The sequence below is a fragment of the Sparus aurata genome, chromosome 17, assembly GCF_900880675.1.
Source record: "Sparus aurata chromosome 17, fSpaAur1.1, whole genome shotgun sequence".
NCBI lineage: Eukaryota > Metazoa > Chordata > Actinopteri > Spariformes > Sparidae > Sparus > Sparus aurata.
The window spans coordinates 16,821,126-16,841,356 of NC_044203.1; the positions used below are offsets into that span (position 1 = coordinate 16,821,126).

The following is a 20,231-nucleotide window of genomic DNA, read 5'->3' on the forward strand; positions in this document are numbered from 1 at the left end:
ACCACACCACCCGGCACTGAGCAAGGGGGGGAAGCCACCATCAACTGACTCTGCAGGAGCTACAGAGTTCATTACGAAGCAGAGTGAAGGTGCACCAGTCAAACATATCTAGAACATTGCATAAAACTGGTTTGCATGAGAAGGTTGTGAGAAAGAAGCCATTAATCATGAAAAACTTAATCAAGGCACCTCAGGAGTTAGCTGGAAGCATGAGTATGACCCAGTTAAGATTTGGGACAATTTTGGATTGTCAGTTGGACATGGAGTGGTTGAACAACACAGAGATAAATGCTTGATGACAGCCCAGTCAAGATCTGGCTGGGTTGAATACAGCATTTTTCAGCTCTTTATTTTCCTACTCAAACATAAATAATTTTGGCTTTAAAAGTTAATATTGGACATCACTTGAAATCCCCAAAAATCTGATGACGTTTAGGGGAACCATTTGCAAATGGAAGGCAGGACAGTCATGTACCAAGAAAAAGCATGATGGAAAATTGTGGATGAAGGACATTGGGACTTTTCTGATTATTTTACCTTAAGAGTGTTGTGCTGACACAAACACACCTATAATGCAAAGGTTAGTGCCTAAGTGAACAGCATCATGTCAAACTGAAAACAACATTTAAGGTGACTAAGAAGTTCAGAGGAGTTTTGATGTGTTAAAAACACTGCTTGGGGTCAACATATTGCAGAATGAAAGTATGTGAACATTCTTGTTCATTAATTCTTTCTGAGTTGTCTTTAAAACATTGTCCTCATAAAGCACTGGGGTTAGTGATTTGAGTTGATTTTGGCGTCTAAACTCTCATCTGAGCTTCCTTTCTTAATTTTTAACTATGTCAGACTCTTTCTCCTTCTCCTCCTTCTCTCCTTTATCCCATATACCTTTCTCAGTCCTTCTATCACATAGTCTTCCACCTTTTCTACTTTCCACCATGTTCATCCTAGCAGTCTTGGTCTTCAGTCCTGAGGAGGTCTATTGATCCACAAGCAGCAGGGAGGCCAGTATAGATCCGACACAGCAGGTTGGCAGCCAGGTGAATGACAGGTCAAACCATATGTGTGTGTGTGTGTGTGTGTGTGTGTGTGTGTGTGTGTGTGTGTGTGTGTGTGTGTGTGTGTGTGTGTGTGTGTGTGTGTGTGTGTGTGCGGGTGCGTGTCTGTGTCTGTGTGTGAAACAATATTATTCAGATTATTACTTAAATTATACACACATACCCCAATGATGCTGAGTCCTTTGAGGTAATCCATCCGTGGCTGGGCCTGGGGAACACAACCTGCTACTACCACCTTTTTCTGCTGGTCCTGGGCTTTCCTGTAGAAACAAATGCAAATAGAAGAGATAAGAGAGAAGATTAATATTAGTACATTAATAGATAAAAGCAATTTTTGCATCACTTCCACAATCCAAGGCAAAACTATTCAATCAATAAGCGAAAAAACATGATGTCAAAAACGGAGAGCTGGCAACAGACTGTCTAACTGTTGTCTCAAAACTTAAATGCAGCATTAATGGTTATGTAGGGCCCTATGATTTCCGCGATCACGGAATTGCGGACGGAATCGCGGAATTGGCCGATTAAAACGGAATCTACTTTTTAACACGGAATATCGCGGAATTTGACATAATTTCACTGAAATGTTGTTCTCGTGTGGAAGAGGAACTTTTGTCTGGGGAAAACTGCACGGGGGGAACCAAATCTGGGTGGCACAACAAGTCGCGGCCGCCCCCCTCCCCACAGACTGAGCTCTCCCGTCAAAACATTGCAAGCATGGCAAAGTGGCTGCCCACGGCTCCGTCTTCGTCGGCGAAAAAGCTGAGAAACTTGACATTTACCCCTCAGTACTGAGCCGAGCAGTTCCCGAACGACTTGTATGTGTCAGGTGAACTGTTGTTTTGCGAAGAAGCAGACCTGAGAAATCATAATTAAAGGTGTAATGCGTCAGAGTTAGCCACTGTCCGATTCATATTATTTGCATATAATACCAGAGTGACTGTTAACTGCTGCTAACAGTAGCTGCTGTTAGCTAGCTAGCCCCGTTAGCCACAGCCTTCTTAGCTGACTCTGCCTGGACTGGGAGGCTTTTCTGGATCTGCCTGAGAGCTGACCATGTTTTTATTCAATGAAACCCATAAAAACACAAAATATACTACTGTATGAAGACATGATGAAGTCAAAATATTTTTGATGCAGTTTACTGTACTGTACAGTATTGAGGAAATATGTTTGTCCCCTCAATTAATTTAAGGTAATTTCTATTTAATTTGTGTACATTTGAGTTATTTACATTGAAAACACACTGTTTTTAGTAGTATAATAAGAGTAAATCAGGATTCCCAAAAATTAAAATGGAAAAAAACGGAATTCCCAAAAATTAAAACGGAAAAAACGGAATTTGGGAAAAAATAAAACGGAATTTGGGAAAAAATAAAACGGATTTCATAAGGCCCTAGTTATGTACTGTCCACTTTATGACTAATGCATCACAGACCTGCAATATTCAGTGACAGAATGGAACCTCTGAGGTAAACACTCGAAGGGTACTTAAAAATCTGTTTTCATGAGCCATTAATGAAGATATACTGGCTTGATAGCACTCATAATCTATTGCTTTTAATGACAGAGCCTTTAGGCATTCTATATCAAATACAAAAACATCTAGAAAGCAACACTCCTCAGGAGACACTGAATGTATTTTCTATCATCTGTATTAGGGCTGCACAAAAAATCGTTAAAAAAATCGCGATCTCGATTCACACATACACGTGATCTTATTTCTACACATAGCGATTCTGGAGCATTTTATATCTCGAGCTGAATCACAAACAAATGCTCCTATTTTCCTCCCGGATTTTTCGAAGCGCCCCCAAACGCAGCACTGCCGCTGCCTCCTCCCTCAACCTGTGGTAAAGTATCTTTACAATACGGGATTCAGCGGAGGAAGCCCGCCTGCAGTTGAGTGTTTGGAAGGAGTGAGTGAGAGGCCGTTTTTAGACGGGGCAGCAAGCCGCCAATCTGCCCGTCTTTTGGGCAGCTAGGTCCACGGTTTTAGACAGAGGGCGGCAAATTGAGAGTCTGTTTAGGTCCGCCGATTTGCCGCCTCAGAGGGTACACTTATTTCCACCTCGCCTGCTAGTTGAGCAACTGGACAGCCGCTGAGATCCGGGAGATGCTAGCTTCTCCTGGATCTCTAGCGGTTTCGTTGTGTTAGCTTGTTGTTGTAGCGTAAGCTAGAAATGGTCGCTACTTTCAAAGTAAAAGCCCCCCGCAAAGAACCCAGTTCTAAACTACAATGGGGTGCAATGTAAAGCTCTTATTTTGAAGACAAATTTCATGTCACGTCACATGTTTACTCGATGAATATTATGCCTCCGTTTTAGAAAGCCGATCAAAGCAGCTATCACATATCACCTAGCCAAAGATACGGCCCCAATAAACACTGTACAACATGAGGGATTAAAGGATTCCCTCTCATCTTGGAGACAAATTATTTATTTTTTTCTTTTGTAAAAATCATTTCTCATCCAATGATAGAACTTGAACAAAACAAACAAAACATTGCTTTATGCCTCTGCCATACTACAATGTTTTTTTACTCATCAGTGCAATAAACATTTTGTGAAAAAATCGTGCCAGAGAATCGTGATCTCAATTCTAAGCAAAAAAATCGTGATTCACATTTTTTCCAGAATCATGCAGCCCTAATCTGTATTAAGAAGAAATGAATAAGAAAATATCACTCTTAAGTGTTCTTTTCACAGGTTCATAAGGGATAGGGCCAACTAGCTAACATCAACTAGCAGATCCTACAGTATGTCAGTAATGATCCATGTGGCAAATAGGGCTGTAGCGATACACTAATCTCACGATACGATACACGATATTCAGCTAACGATACAATTCCATTTTATTTGGTTGTATACCTATGTTTGAATAAAGATAAAGTTGTCCTCCAAAGAGGGGTGGTGGTGGTGGGCCAAAAAAAAAAAAATGTTTTTTTTGTTTTTTTTTTACATTTTTAAATATCGATATTTGGCACCAGTGTATCGATAACGTACCTCAAGACGAAATATCGCGTTATATCGTAGTATCAATATTTTGGCACACCCCTAGTGGCAAAGTGACACTGTGGTATCTGTCTGTGAAATTTTCAAATACAAGGACCTTTTTGGTTTGTTTTCCACAGTGGCATGTAAGCTATTCACTCCTGAAATGTCCACGAGAGAGCTGAGAATAATTTACTCAAGGTAATTCCCAAGGTGCAAACTTGGTTTGTTAAGTCAGCTATATGAAAGTTATGACAGGACTTTTTCATCTTTTTGATAAAAAAAAAAAAAGAAAAACCTTTTAATTGTGTTATGGTAAACTACAAAGATGAACTGTGCAGTGATCCACTGTCCACTTCATATAAATGTTTGTCTTCCACACTTTGCCTTTTTAAATCATTTGTGGCAGCTTTGATCAACAATGCCATTAACCATCAGTCCAAACCTCTGTAGAATTCAATAAATTGAATTGTGTTAGTTTGAACAACTGAAAGCTAAGATGAATGTATCACACTGGTCTTCTGACATCTTAAGACAACAACATAACTGAGCCAAAACTGGGGTGGTCCCTGGCAAGAAAAGAGTAAATACTGATAAGGCATTTTACAGTGACTTACTCTTACAAATGAAAAGTAGTACCACAAATCCCATGTTCAAGATCATTTGAATTAAAAAGGGCTGGACAGATAGCAAAACGGTGAGGCAAACCACACAGAAAGTGTATGTGTGTATTCAACTGTGTGTGCCTGTGTGCATGTGAGTCTTTATGTCACCTCCAGTTAGTGACAGCGAGATTTGAGACACTCGGTCTGTCTGACAAAAGCTTTTGGAAAAGCTGCCCAGACTCCGGCATGAATCTTTAATAATGAAGCCTCTTGACAGCTGGAGCAAGAGAGGGAGGGAGGAATGGAGGGGGGAGGCATGCAAGTGAGGGAGGAATCGTGGGTGGAGGACAGAGGAGGAGCAATGGAACTGGATGCAAACTGTCAGTTTGTTTTAATTCAGACTTTGTTTGTATTCTTCAGCAAAACAAAGAGGGAGTGATGGAGGTAGAGGGGGTGTGTGAGTGGGGAGAGAGAGAGAGAAAGGTGAAAGTAGACAACTCAATTCAGAGTCAGCTTACACTGTCATGTGAATGAGGAGGGTAGGAATAGATGAAAGCTAAAGTTGGTGAGACAGGAGTGGAGAAATGACGGGAGGGGAGATAAAGGCAGAAATTAAGTTGTTTTTTTTAATCATTATTTTGACTATTCAGAGCTGTTTGTATTATTCAGGGTTATTTTAGTGACTCTTCTCATCTTCACGTCTCCATCTAACTCTTTATCGGCGTACAAGTGTTGAGCAATTACATACAAATTACTTAAGATGCCAAAAAAAGATGAAACATGAAGAAAGAAGAAAGCCTGTTGGATATGATGCCTCACAGCAAACTGTTTTAACAGCACATTCAGACAAACTGCACTACTATTGATCTTTAGAAATGCACGTTTCCACTGTGCATGTAAATTCGCTGGTTTTATTTACTGACCTTTTGCCTTTATCATTGAAGGGAACAAATATTATCCATATCACTGTTACTGTTTTTTCCAGTGTAAACAGGTTGATGCAGGGGATAGATGTAGCAGAAGAATATAATGATGCAGTTAAATAAAAGGTGGATGGACGTTAACTTTGAACACTGGGTGAGGTGAGACACTTGAAGACAAGAAAAAGGGATACTGTCTGCTTAGAGTAGCTTGTTCTTCCTACACGGCTCCTCATGAAGGACTCCCATTGGCATCACTACACACACACACACACACACACACACACACACAGTAGGGGTGTGTCTGCATAATTCACACCGTCTCCTGCCAAAATGCACCAAACGTTCCTTTAATGCGCTACTCGCTCCCCGCCCACAGACTCGCAGCCATAGCTGACACAGAGAGTAAGCAGACAGCGCCTGAGCCGTCGCCTCGGCGCCCCAGGGGGAACAGGCCAATCACGTCGCACACAGTTCGTGGATGGGATGAGATGGAATGGGATTATGCGATGCGGTTGCCGTGGTGATACTTTTGAGCCCAACCGAGCGCTCACTGCCAGTGACCCGGACCAGAGCAGATGCCCCCCGAGACCAGAGTACGTGGTGTGTGTATGTGTGTGCATGTGCATGCGTGCACACACATGTTTCCTTGGCTTCCTTGGCACCTCGCCCTAAATCTCTACAGCCCCCTGTCAACTCTGTGTTACTGCTCTCCATAGCCTCAAGACCACACACACACACACACACACACGCACCCATACACAGGGTCCGAACACCCACGTGCTCTGAACATACTGTACATACACATAATTATGGTCACAGACTGCAATGGCAAAAGCCGACATTACACTATGCATACATTTATGACCTCTGTGGTATGTATGTATGGTAGGGAGGGGCTGTGCTGTACATACTGGTTTTTAACAGCTGAGTGGACACAGTGAATCAGTCAAATTAGACCGGACTAAATGTCCAACTGAATTGATCAGGTTGACTTGGAGAAGCCCTTTGCTGCAAATATGACATTAAAATAACTCTAGGCATTAAGATGTACCACACTGTGTGACCTATATAAGGGCCTCTTCAACTTTCTCACCACAAAACTTGATAGAGAAGCACTTCCATTGCAGATTATGGCTCATACTGAAACATTTACATGACTGCAACTAAAATACAGTGACATCACTCTATATATTAGCCACAATGCTGAGGTTCTCACATTTTGCCACAAAATATAAAAAAAACTTTGAACATTAAGTGGTGTTTTTAGTTATGTTCATTGTTATGAAGTTTCCAGTAACGGTAACTTCCTAACTGCAACAAAAACATATATCTAATATGTCATTTTAATTTGAGTAGAAATGAGGACAAACATTTAATTTTTCTGCCTGTTTTCGAGGAGAAACATCCAAAGCCAAAAAGACAAGCAGATGTGAGCTCTGTGTGTGTGTGTGTGTGTGTGTGTGTGTGTGTGTGTGTCCTTTCAATGACTGTTCCTGCTGCTAAACACCCTCAGCTCCTTACAGATATCTACATAGGGGGGTAGAGGATGAGCTCATTACACACCGACACAAACACACACACAGAGTCAGCCATATGCTCCTTAACAAACATGTTGCTTAAAGGATGAGGTCATACTGGTAAAGAGTAGTGAGGAAAGGTTGTGTAACTGAGATGTACATATCGGCATCGTGATTAGCTCTGTGTGCTTCTAAACACAATGACCTGTTTCTATGAACCATCCTGTTAGAAAGAAGGGTTTAAATACCAACTATTGTCTTTATTCAGCCCATTTCAATTTCCCAATTGTTGTTCTACAGCAAAAAGAGTGCATTGCAATTTAATCTAGCATAACTGATTTATGTTCATTACATCCCCACTTCCCCTGTCCTTGCTCCTCTCCTCCCTCATCCTCTCATCTGCACTCCGACAGTTTTCTGGCTGAGTTGACAGCGAGCCAGCCAATCAGCACACTCCTGACCTCTCGGCATTAGCATAAGCAGCAAGGGGCAAGGTTAAGTACCCATCAAGCCTCAGTAATTAAGATGTGAGCTGGTGTGTGCAAGAGTGTGTGTGAGTGTGATAAAGCAAGTGAGAGAGACAGACCAAATGTATTTAATCTTCCACTTCACATATTTTTTTTTCACTTCCACAAACTTGTACAACAATGCTGTCTCGGGATTGTCACTGTCCCAATTTAAATTCCACATTGGCCATAGCAGTATATAACGTTACTTTAACTTACTTACTTTTGATCTACAGAGGATACTATACTGTATGCATGTTTATTTGTTTAATGTTTTATTAATTTTTCCATATTTATTTTGTTGCATTTTTTTTTCCCTGTCAGCAGGCTATGAACAGTATCTCCATCACTGACTGACAGCCTGGACTGAAAGAATTTGGAAAAACACACTTTGTTACTCGGACGGGGAATGCAGCCCCTCCTCTGTGAATAAATGTACTGGCAAACTTTACTAAAACAACTGTCAAAATACAAACAGTATAAATAAAACAGCAGCTAACTCTGGGCCTGTGGGATCTGACTTAACTCAAACTCAACTAAATGAAAGCTGTTAATGCACTAGACCAGGGGCCTCTAGGAGATGGAGCTGTGAGAGAGGAGGAAGAGGGAAAAACGCTTGAGTGATTGACAGGAAACTGTCAAAAGAACATCTTCATAAACGTAAAAAAAAAAAAGAAAGGAGGGAGGAAATGACACAGGTGAGTGTAAAACAGGAAATGGAGGATGTTAGGAGAAGATAAAAGGCAGGAAAACATGACAGATGAAGCAGAGGGAGGGTCAGCTGAGTGTCAAAATCCAATCAATCCCTCTATATGTTAACGGACAGTTTTAACAGTAACCTTCTGATGTGCCACGAGTGTCCAATTATTATCTAATACAGTTCACTTCTCCAGCAACACACAGCTACGGAGTAAAGACCAACGCTCTGTGGTCCAACAACCACTTCAGTGTGGCTGACTGATAATTCCAGTGTCTATCTAACTGAATATGTACACAGTGCTTTCCACAAGCGCCGGCTGCCGGCCATATAGCCGACTACACAGTTAACTCCAGCCGGCTACTTTAATGACTATTATTTTTCGATTTTAATAAAGTTAAATGTTTTTCTAACAGACTGACAATAATGTCAAACTGAACCGCACTCATTAAAATTGTGATTCGCTGTGCTTGTACTGATAATAATCACAAATTACTCCGATCATCGCCGACTTCATTGATCACAAGGGAGAAAAACTCATCCGCGGCTCCGACACGCGGTGTGTGTGCGCGCGCACTCAGCGGAGTCAGTGTGTCGGCCGTCTGAGGCGAGAAGCAGGGCTCACCATAATACGCTTATTTTGTCACCGGTAATCCACTCTTCTCTTCCAGCGTCCATTTAGCAATACCTGCGACACGTGCTGGCATCAAAAACACTGTCGGTTGTACAAATGAAACCAAACGGACTCTAAGAGTGTATTTTCATTAGTTGCTAAGGGAGAAACGTTCACTGAGTGTTTAATTGTGTAGCCACCACTGCAGACTGTGAAGGTGTCATGCACCGACAATAAGATATTTACAAGCCCAGAACGCCTCATGATGCAATATTATGTGAGCTTGTATAGCCTATTATTTATTATTTTCAGTGCGCAAATCACAGTTTTTATTGGTGCATTAGCGTCTGGCATACTTAGTTACACTAATGAATAAAAGAAGATGTGATATTTTGTAATAATAATAATATAATATATAGAGTAGATATTGATGCTGATAATAATAATAATAATAATAATAATAATAATAATAATAATAATAATAATAGAGCAAATGTCTGAGAAATTAATATAGGCTGCCTAACTCTAACCCCCCCCCCGGCTGGCTACTTATGTATTATGGCTGGCTAGTCTGTGTCTTAGTGGAAAGCCCTGTGTACAGCACATATATCAGTAGCTGGCATAAATCCTGTCTAAGATTAAGCTAGTTTGTATAAGGAAATTGTTGAAAATATTAACTGACTTTGTCTTTGCAAAATTTCCTGTCATTTTGATATTACTGCCATTTCATTCTTATTGTAAAATTCAGGGCTTCAGTTTTGGGGTAATTAAGCACAGTTCAAATTCTATTTGAAGGTGGAGTAAGTGATTCTGGAGATAATTCCTCTCCGAGACTGTCCTGACACTATGGATTGATGATGCACAGCATAAGCAGTCACTGTCAATAGTTTTTAAGCTCAATTAACAGATAATATTTGACCAGAATTTGTCCTATTTGTCCGGGAAATCTTTCACAAAACGTAAACCACAAACCAAAACAGAAACCCTAGAAAACAATAAAAGCTAAATGTCACTAGCTATCTTTACTGATTTAATAACACAACAATTCAACAAGTTATAGTTGATTTATTTTTAAATTTTTTTAAAAAGGTAAAAGTATTTTCAAACAGGGGTAAACAAGGGGATTCAGTCACTACAACCGGTTGTATAATGGGAAAAACCTAGAAATATGTCAGGAGGGGAATGACAAAAACAGGGGAGTGTGGAGTAGAAAAAAGTAAAAGTAAAGAAAAAACAGTGCCAGAGAGAACATCTTCATAACCGAGTGAGGAGAGGAAGGATAACAACAGGACTCAAAAAAAAAATGAAGGGGGGTGGTGGGCTCAGAGGCTGTGAAGGAGGATTGTGATTGAGGGATGAGAGAAGGGTTTGAGAGGTAAAGCTGCAGAATCCTCTGGGATCTCTTCCTTTCTCTAAGGAACACACATATGGGAGAAAACTAAAACTGAAGAAAATAAAAACTGATGAGAATTTTGTTTAAGCAAGGCAAGAAAATAGAAGAGGCAAGAAAATGGGGGCACAAGTTAATCAATACCAGATGATTACAGGACAGCAGGTCTATATAAGTGAGTTGTGGTGAGTGATGTACAATATAGATGTAGGCAGCCAAAGCACCTAAGACAAGTTGCAAAGGCCTGATTGAAAACAAGGTTTTGAAAGGCAATCTACATTTTTAAAGGCTTCATATCAGCAGAAGGATCAAGATTAATCTGATTTACCACAACCATAATCACTCCCTGTACCACTTGGAAAAAATAACCATGAGGGGGGGGAACTTGACTTGCTTTCAGTTTTTCACATTTACTACCAACGTGGTTAATAAAGGCATTCATATTAGAGCTGTGTTTTACAAGATATAGGCAATCTGTTGACCAATCAATACACATATACCATGGCTAGTTTATGGCTAGTTCACATGGCCTTTGGGTATATCAGAGATAGGATGCAGCCCTATTGTCAACATGGGTCTAGTAAAGGCAAGTACAAGGAAATGCAAGGCTTTCAGATTATGGCCTTTTAAAAAAAATGCCTCACACACCTGCCCAGTGCTGTGAAATGGATGACATCTGTCTTGTAAAAAATGAGCTGAACGTGTGATAAATATTGCATTACTGAAAATGAGTTGTATTCGCTGCTTGAATGGTTCATAATTTAGAAAATGCTAATAAAAAAAGCAGGAGCATTGGCAAAGGCCTACACAAACATTCAGAAACATATGTGCAGGGAATTGCATCAGAGATGAGCACTTGACTCAACCACAAAGATGGGAAGCCAAAAGCTGAATCCTGTGAAGAGTCCCGTGAGCCCCATTTCTAATGCAAAATCCCACTTTCTATAGGAGAGGCTGTTATGGGACAATGACAGGGGAGCAACCCCTCAGCCCAAGGCTGTTGTGGAGAGAACTGCTGGATTAAGATTTAAGGATGGGATAACAAACATATGGAACTAAATGCTCACTATCAAGCTTCTACCAGAGGGTTAAAGGGCCCACAAATTATTTTTCAAATGGAAACATGTTATTATTAAAATTTCAATAGCTATGTTAGCAAATATGAGGAGGACTGAACTAAAGTGCTCAGTGTTCCAGTGATGATCAGTCTTATGAGTTGACTGATGTCCATAATAGAGGGTTTTTCTTGCAAACAAGCCACCTAAATGAGGACACTTGTCATCTATTTAACGTAAACTGATAAACACACACACAGAGCTGGTATCTGGAACAATGACTGTCGTGTGTTAGTGTGGCAGCTTTAGCCTCAGACTAAACAGGTCGGGTCACAGGGCACACACAGGCATTTATCATTCAGAGCTACAGACACTCCCCATGAGGCCTTTTGCCTCTGGTTGATTCAATCTGAAAACACAAGAGCATGTGAGTGGGCAGACATACATTTATCTGGCTGCATGTACACATGATTGCATGTGTATGTATAGCTGTGTGTACATGCGTACATGTGGAGCGCATACGTTCCTGTGCATCCATACAATTATTTTGATCCAGAAGTGAAGACAAGGGGGAAATCCTTGCTAGGCTGACAGAGGTGAAAGGACATTCTTGGTTGAATGAATCCACACAAAATTAGTCCAAGCATAAACAATCATGATTGGTGTCAAGGTCATAAATTATTACAAGCAAGGGTTTGGAAAAGTGGAACGGCTCATGCTCAGTGACCTAGAATGCATCAACAATCTTTGCAAATCAACATTCTTTACTCCCAGCATACACAAATATAAGATAATTATATTGTTATAGTAAGTAAGGATTACAACACAGTATCCAATCTTAACCTGTAAAATTGAGGACTTCTCTGGAAAACTCCCGAAAATAATGTTTTAGTAATCTTCCTTGATGCTCCACTCTTTAGTTATGGGGAAAAAAAAAAAACTGACAGAAAAATAGTAATATTAAGATAATCCAATTTTAGAATAAATACAGGGGACACAGGGATTGTTAACATGTCTTAATTACAGCAGAAGCATTGCTGGTATCTGTACGTCCAGTTCATTCGGAGATACTGTAACCACTCCTTATTGCATCTTGAGGCAAATACAGCAGCTCTGAGCAAAGTCGCATGGTTGCAATGTGATGTTGCTAAAGTAAAAAAGAGTTTCTATAGAGTAATTTTGAGGACACAAACAAGAAGTAATCGTACGTCTATGTATCTATGCATCCACAACTGTCTACAAACCACACAGATCCATGTTTTGATTAAGCTATGGTGTAGCGTAGCACAGTAACATTAACTTCCAATAGGCACTCACAACAGGACGCACAAGGAACAGGAACTGGCCCATGACACTATGGTTTGGTCTCATAACAGCATCAAACTGTGATTATGGACAGGAAAGTCAGAAAAAATTCCTCGATTCTGTTTCATGGAAAAAATAACCTCCTTGACAGAGGTTAAAAATAAATAAATAAAGATGATACATTTCAATTCTGAACTTTAAAATGTATTTACTTGTGTATGTTTGCATATATTTTGTGCATTGATGTTTGCATTTCCTGAGTGTGTCTACATTTGTCTCGTTTAACTTTTGTGCATTTGTGTTGCATGCATCTATTTTACACATCTGTTTATGCAAATTGGTGCACTATGAGTTATTTACGTTATGTGAGCATCGTACCATCTATACTCGCACCTGCCCAATCCTGGGGATATCCTCGTGTTGTTTTGATTGTGATGCACATTCTCAATGTACCATTGCTGTTTTTTGTACTAATTTTTGGAAAAAATAATGAAAAGATTTTTGAAACGTTATTTGAGCATGCATGAGAAAGCAGATACGGGAGTGCATGTACTGTACACACATTAGGGGACTTTGAAGACTATGGGAGTCTCATTATAGAGCTAAAAAGTCTAAGCATCTATTCAGCCTGTTAATTTCCCTGGCTGATATCTCCTCTCCTGTGCAGCCTGAAGTGGATCCACGGTGGCTCATCAGTCCCTCTAAAAGGCCTCCTCATTTAACCACAGCATATTGTTTATTCTAAATAACATTCCTTTAAAAGCCAAGTATGCATCATCCACAAAGCCAACTGTCTGAATAAATTGCTATGCAGGACTCCTTACTTGGTAAAAATTAATTTATGGAATGTGTAAAAAAAGGATTTTTTTTCCCCTCCACACACTCTTCTTGTCTGAGTCGACACCAATTAAAAGGAAGGTTCAAGGCAAGGTTCATTACCATTAGAAAGGAAAAGAGAGGGGGGGGGGGGGATAGTTGCAAGAAAAATGGCTCAACAGAATGTGGAGGTGATTTTTAAAATACATTTGGCTTGTTAAAGGATGGTGAATATTTTTCTAGTTGGAAATGAATAGAGCTGCCTCAGCCTCTTTTGTTGAACCACATTTGTTACATCTCTCTCCTTTTCGTCTTTTCACACTTTCAATCAGTAAAGATCATGTGCAATAAAGTTCCAGGTTCTGCGGTCTGCAATACACAAAATGTTTTAATACATCTGTCACATTAATGTCACTTTTATATGTTAGATCACAATGAGTTTTTATTTGAAGAATGACCATCCTGTTTCTCTCATTACCACACTGAGATGCATATTAAAACATACTAATGGCAGATAAAATATAATACAAGGCTGGAAAATATGTAGAAATACTTTCTTGAACATCTACCCATACCATGCAGATACAAGATACAATTTAAGACGCTTTTCGAATGAGCATTTTAATCAGGAAAAAAGACAGCTTTTTAAGAAAATGTTTAAGACTTTGAATATCTAATTTTAGAAAAATTTGATACCGACCCCTATGTGGACATCTGTGTGCTGCTCAAAATTTGTGAACTTGCAGTTGTCCTCACTACAAATGCGCCAACTGCACATGTGCTACAACAGTACACTGGATGCAGGTTTCATGCACTGTATGTACTATATTCCCCATTCTTTGTCCTATTATTGTTAAGAAGTTACACAGGGTTTTCTAAATGTTACATTTCAGGGTGTCTTTGAATAAACATTAAGCAAAACACTGGGAAAAAAGCTATACTAGATAACAAAGTTTATAACATGTGCCTAGATGGCACAGACAGAATGCTTTGTGGTTCCTTATCTGACAGGAACACACATGCTGACATCACAAGTCACCGCTAAACCACAGTGATATTCAGGCAGCCAGGGAATGCATAGTTGCTTATATGCCACATGTGGCCTGATACCCCACAGCAGTTCCTCCTACATCCAGCTATCTGTCTGTTTGTTTACAGTACCTCAGAGGTTAAGGACTGCCCCAGGTATGTTAAGGCAATGACCCAACGACCCCCTGCCTTACAGAGGTTGACATCTTGCTGTGAACGTTTCTGTGCATCCATCATTTTTTTGCATATACAGTATGTGTACCTATAGCCAAGTTGCAAGCCTTGGGCTTGTGTCACTCCAAATATTGTTCGGTGAAATTGCTTCTTGGCTAGTTTGCGGCACCTTGTCCATCTGCCAGTGAGGTAGAATTAGAAACAAGCCCTCATAAATTAACTGCAAGATGCATCAATGACAACATCTTCAAGGCACATATTCCACAGCCACAAAAATACTGCAGATACATATAAGTGCGAAATTATAACCACACACATTGAAATGCAACTACATATATAAACTTGTAATTACATGTATTGTTTTACATTAGGTTTTGATTGTAAACTGCATCCAAAATTTAACATCTGACATCAGATGTGACCTCCATGTTTCCCTCCATCATCCTCAGACCACCTATTTTAGTTTCTCTCTTTCTGCAGCATCTTTCTCTTAAAGTTGATCGACCCTTCATGCTGTCATCTGTTTTCTACTCCTATACTTTCTCTTCCACTTTGTGCATCACTTCTAACATTTCCCCCCAGGGTTCAAGCATAAGGCATGCAAAGGTCAAAACATCTTACTGTCATCTTGCATGACTTAATGTATATCAAGCCCATCTCTATACTTTAACATATGGAATATGGATGTGACATCCCCTGAGAGAGACTTTGAAGGAGTGTTTGCATCTTCATCAGTGTACATGCACCACTGTAAAGTTACTCAAATAATTCTGCTGTCACTTGTCACCCTGAAGGTGCGTGGAGAATGAACACACTCAATTCAGAGGGAGAGGATGTCATCTTTCATAACTTGCAGCTGGTATAAAGTATCTCAGTGGCTCAGTAATTTCCAGGTCAGTGCCTGTTTAGCTAACACCAGCTGAAAAAGCCTCTGGGATCGTCAGCTCAAAAACAAGACCTCAGCTCAACAGGGAAAATGCCAAAAGCTTACAGGTGCTCCCCTCAGGAGAACACACACCTCTTTCCAGCCCTAACCCTTTTCTCACTTACAACTTAAGTATCATTCATAATTGATTTGTCTTGTAAAAATAGGATGTTGAAACAGATGTTAAAAGGATTTCACTGTTTATAGTCAAACTGTGCAGCACACAGTGAATATGCATTTATTTGGTTTGTGTGTATGCCCATGTTAGTTGTGGCCACAGTGTCTGTCTTTTGGTGAATAGATCCAGGGTGATCATGTTTCAGTGGCACAGGGTTTGGTTCAGTGTCAAATCCCTCTCTGTGTAACTAAAGATACTTGATCGAGAACACGGCAGCTGGTATGCTGGCTGTAACACACACGCACACCCACATACACCTGCCACCTGAGTCAGTCTCTCAGGCTTTCTCATCATCATCACCATCATCCACACACACACACAAAGAATATGAACAATATTTCCAAATAAAAATGAAAAGTGAATCCATCTAGTCCACACAGAACTCAAACTGAGAAATCAGAGCTATGGTAAGAGAAAAAGATGTGCTCCAGCATTACTGTCTTTCAGGAGAATGGGACAGTTTAACTGAAATCAAGACAGGGAGGGATGGATGGAGCAGCAGGTGTTGTGAGCTTGTGTCAGTACAGGTGAGCAGAGGGTCAGTGAAGTACTCTCCATATGCCATCTGTCAGATCAGCTAACATGTCACACTGACATTTTCCCACATTCAGTAAAAACGTTAGCCCATCTAACCCAAACCAATGCTTCACCAATATGAATAGATTTGTTCACTAAATGTCAATTTACTCAAAGCATTCAGAGTGCAAGTTTTATTGAGGAGGTTAATGTATCGTGTAGGTCTGCAACCAGCTAATCATTAACAGTTAATCTGTCAGTTATTAAACTGTAAGTGCAGACAGAATAATTTCACCCCTAGTGTTTCCAACTGGTATTACTGTTGGTGGCGCTGTCATAAAGACGACTGGATCACTTTCAGTTTTCCTCAGAGTGGCACCTACCAACAACACAGGACAAAACAAAAAAAGTTTACTCATGCCTATAGTCAATAATGCAGATTAGAAGCAGGTAAACATGGTGCCAGCCTGACAGATCTCTAGTCTGCCTTGATCTTTCGAGGGGATTTCATGCCTAGTGGCACAGAGTGCACAGGGAAAGCGAAGTTTATGGGGAAACAATCCAAACACTGATGGTTATATTATCCATCCATCCATTTTTCGTCCGCTTATCCGGGGCCAGGTCGCGGGGGCAGCTGCCTGAGCATGGACACCCAGACTTGCCTCTCCTCGGACACTTCCTCCAGCTCTTCAGGGAGGATCCCAAGGCGTTACCAGGCCAGCTGGGTGACATAGTCACTCCAGCATGTCCTGGGTCTTCCTTGGGGTCTCCTCCCAGCGGGACATGCCCGGAACACCTCCTGAGGGAGGCGTCCCGGGGGCATCCGAAACAACCAAGCCACCTCAGCTGGCTCCTCTCGATGTGGAGGAGCAGCGGCTCTACTCCGAGCTCCTCCCGGGTGACATAGCTCCTCACCCTATCTCTAAGGGAGCGCCCTGCCACCCTGCGGAGGAAACTCATTTCAGCCACTTGTATCCGGGATCTTATTCTTTCGGTCATGACCCACAGTTCATGACCATAGGTGAGGGTAGGAACGTAGATTGACCGGTAAAATCGAGAGCTTCGCCTTTCATCTCAGCTCTCTCTTCGCCACGACAGACCGATACAACGACCGCATTACTGCGGCCGCTGCACCGATCCGCCTGTCAATCTCACGCTCCATCCTTCCCTCACTCGTGAACAAGACCCCAAGATACTTAAACTCCTCCACTTGAGGCAGTAACTCTCCCCCAACCCGGAGGGAGCAAGCCACCTTTTTCCGGTCGAGAACCATGGCCTCGGACTTGGAGGTGCTGATTCTCATCCCAGCTGCTTCGCACTCGGCTGCAAACCGCTCCAGGACATGCTGGAGGTCCTGGCTCGAAGGAGCCAACAAGACCACATCATCCGGGAAAAGCAGAGATGAAATCCAGTGGCTCCCGAACCAGACCCCCTCCGGCCTGTGGCTGCGCCTAGAAATTCTGTCCATAAAAATAATGAACAAAACTGGTGACAAAGGGCAGCCCTGCCGGAGTCCAACATGCACTGGGAACAGGTCTGACTTGCTGCCGGCAATGTGAACCAAGTTCCTGCTCCAGTCGTACAGGGACCGTACAGCCCTTAGCAGAGGACCTCCAACTCCGTACTCCCCGAGCACCTCCCAGAGAATGCCACGAGGGACACAGTCGAATGCTTTCTCCAAATCCACAAAACACATGTGGACTGTTTGGGCAAACTCCCATGAAGCCTCGAGCACCCTGTGGAGGGTATAGAGCTGGTCCAGTGTTCCGTGGCCCGGACGAAAACCGCATTGTTCCTCCTGAATCCGAGGTTCGACTATCGGCCGATATTATATTACTATATTACCCAGGGAGGCTGAGGAGTGTGATCCCCCGATAGTTGGAACACACCCTCCGGTCCCCCTTTTTGAATAGGGGGACCACCACCCCGGTCTGCCAGTCCAGAGGCACTGTCCCCGACTGCCACGCGATGCTGCAGAGACGTGTCAACCAAGACAACCCCACAACATCCAGAGGCTTGAGGAACTCAGGGAGGATCTCATCCACGCCTTGTGCTTTGCCACTGAGGAGCTTCGGGACTACCTCAGTGACTTCGGCTTGGGTGATGAATGGGTCAACCTCTGAGTCCCCAGCCTCTGCTTCCTCTGTGGAAGGCGTGTCAGTGGGATTGAGGAGATCCTCGAAGTATTCCTTCCACCACCCAACAATTTCCCCAGTCAAGGTCAACAGCTGCTTCAGACTGCTTCCCCCTCCAGAGGCGCCGGATGGTTTGTCAGAATTTCTTCGAGGCCAACCGGTAGTCCTCCTCAATGGCCTCCCCGAACTTTTCCCAGACCCAAGTTTATGCTTCCGCGACTGCCCATGCTGCAGCACGCTTGGCCTGCCGGTACCCGTCAGCTGCCTCAGGAGTCCCCCGGGCCAAGCAGGCTCGATAGGACACCTTCTTCAGCTTGACAGCATCCCTTACTTCCGGAGTCCACCACCAGGTTCGGGGATTGCCGCCACGACAGGCACGGGAGTCCTTACGGCCACAGCTCCGGACAGCCACGTCAACAATGGAAGTGGAGAACATGGTCCATTCGGACTCAATGTCCCCAGCCTCCCTCGGGATCTGGTCAAAGCTGACAGAGGGTTCCGCCAGACGTTCCCAGCAGACCCTCACAATACGTTTGGGTCGGCCAGGTCTGTCCAGCTTCCTCCCCTACCAGCGGATCCGGTTCACCACCAGGTGGTGATCAGTTGACAGCTCAGCCCCTCTCTTCACCCGAGTGTCCAAGACATACGGTCAGGTCAGAGAAGTCGATCATTGACCTCCGGCCTAGGGTGTCCTGGTGCCATGTGCACATATGGACACCCTTTATGCTTGAACATGGTGTTCATTATGGACAAACTGTGACTAGCACAGAACTCCAATAACAAAACACCACTCGGGTTCAGATCGGGGAGGCCGCTCCTCCCAATCACACCCCTCCAGGTAACACTGTCGCTGCCCACGTGAGAGTTGAACCCCCAGGGACTCCAAGAAGGCCGGGTACTCTGCACTGCTGTTCGGCCCATAAGCCGAGACAACAGTGAGAGACCTATCCCTGACCCGAAAGGTGCAGGGAAGCGACCCTCTCGTTCACTGGGGTAAACTCCAACACATGGCGGCTGAGCTGAGGAGCTATAAGCAAGCCCACACCAGCTCGCCACCTCTCACCGCGGGCAACTCCAGAGTAGTCCAGCCTCTCTCAAGGAGTTGGGTTCCAGAGCCCAGACTGTGCGTGGAGGTGAGCCCGACTAGCTCTAGCCGGTACCGCTCAACCTCCCGCACCAGCTCAGGCTCTTCCCCCCCAGCGAGGTGACATTCCATGTCCTCGTGGCTAGAGTCACCGTCCGGGGATTGGGTCGCCGGGGCCCCCGCCCACGACTGCCACCCAAATCACACTGCACCGCCCCCTTCTGAACCCTCCTACGAGTGGTGAGCCCACTGGAGGGCGGGCCCGAGTCGCTCGTTCGGGCTGCACTCACCTGCGAGCCCCAACCCCAGGCCTGGCTGCAGGGTGGGGCCCCGGTGACGCCAATCCGGGCAACGTAAACTTCCTCGGTGTTCTATCTTTCATTAGGGGCTATTGAACCGATCTTAGTCTGACCCGTCACCTAGGACCTGTTTGCCTTGGGAGACCCTACCAGGGGCATTAAGCCCCGGACAACATAGCTCCTAGGATCATTCAGGTGCTCAAACCACTCCACCACGATAAGGTGCCGGTTCAAGGAGTACTGGTTTTATTATTCAATGGCCATTGTGCGTTAACGATACGTTAAAACAAAAAAGTCTAAAAAAAAAATTAGAATATAGTGAAAACTTCTGGATGGGAACTGGATGAGAACTCTGGCATCTTTAAATGTCTTTTGTTTGATCAACAGTGCAAAAATAAAAAAAGCATAATTAC

The 20,231-nt window shown here is 42.9% G+C and overlaps 1 protein-coding gene across 1 annotated transcript in view; it reads right to left on the reverse strand.

Moving 5' to 3' along the window:
* The window catches only part of cdkal1 (CDK5 regulatory subunit associated protein 1-like 1), a 238,241-nt gene that overhangs the window by 166,404 nt on the left and 51,606 nt on the right, over positions 1-20,231 (reverse strand). The window contains exon 5 of the mRNA XM_030393565.1: positions 1,222-1,318. Coding sequence (XP_030249425.1) covers positions 1,222-1,318 — 97 coding nt within the window. The remainder of the gene's footprint in view (positions 1-1,221; positions 1,319-20,231) is intronic.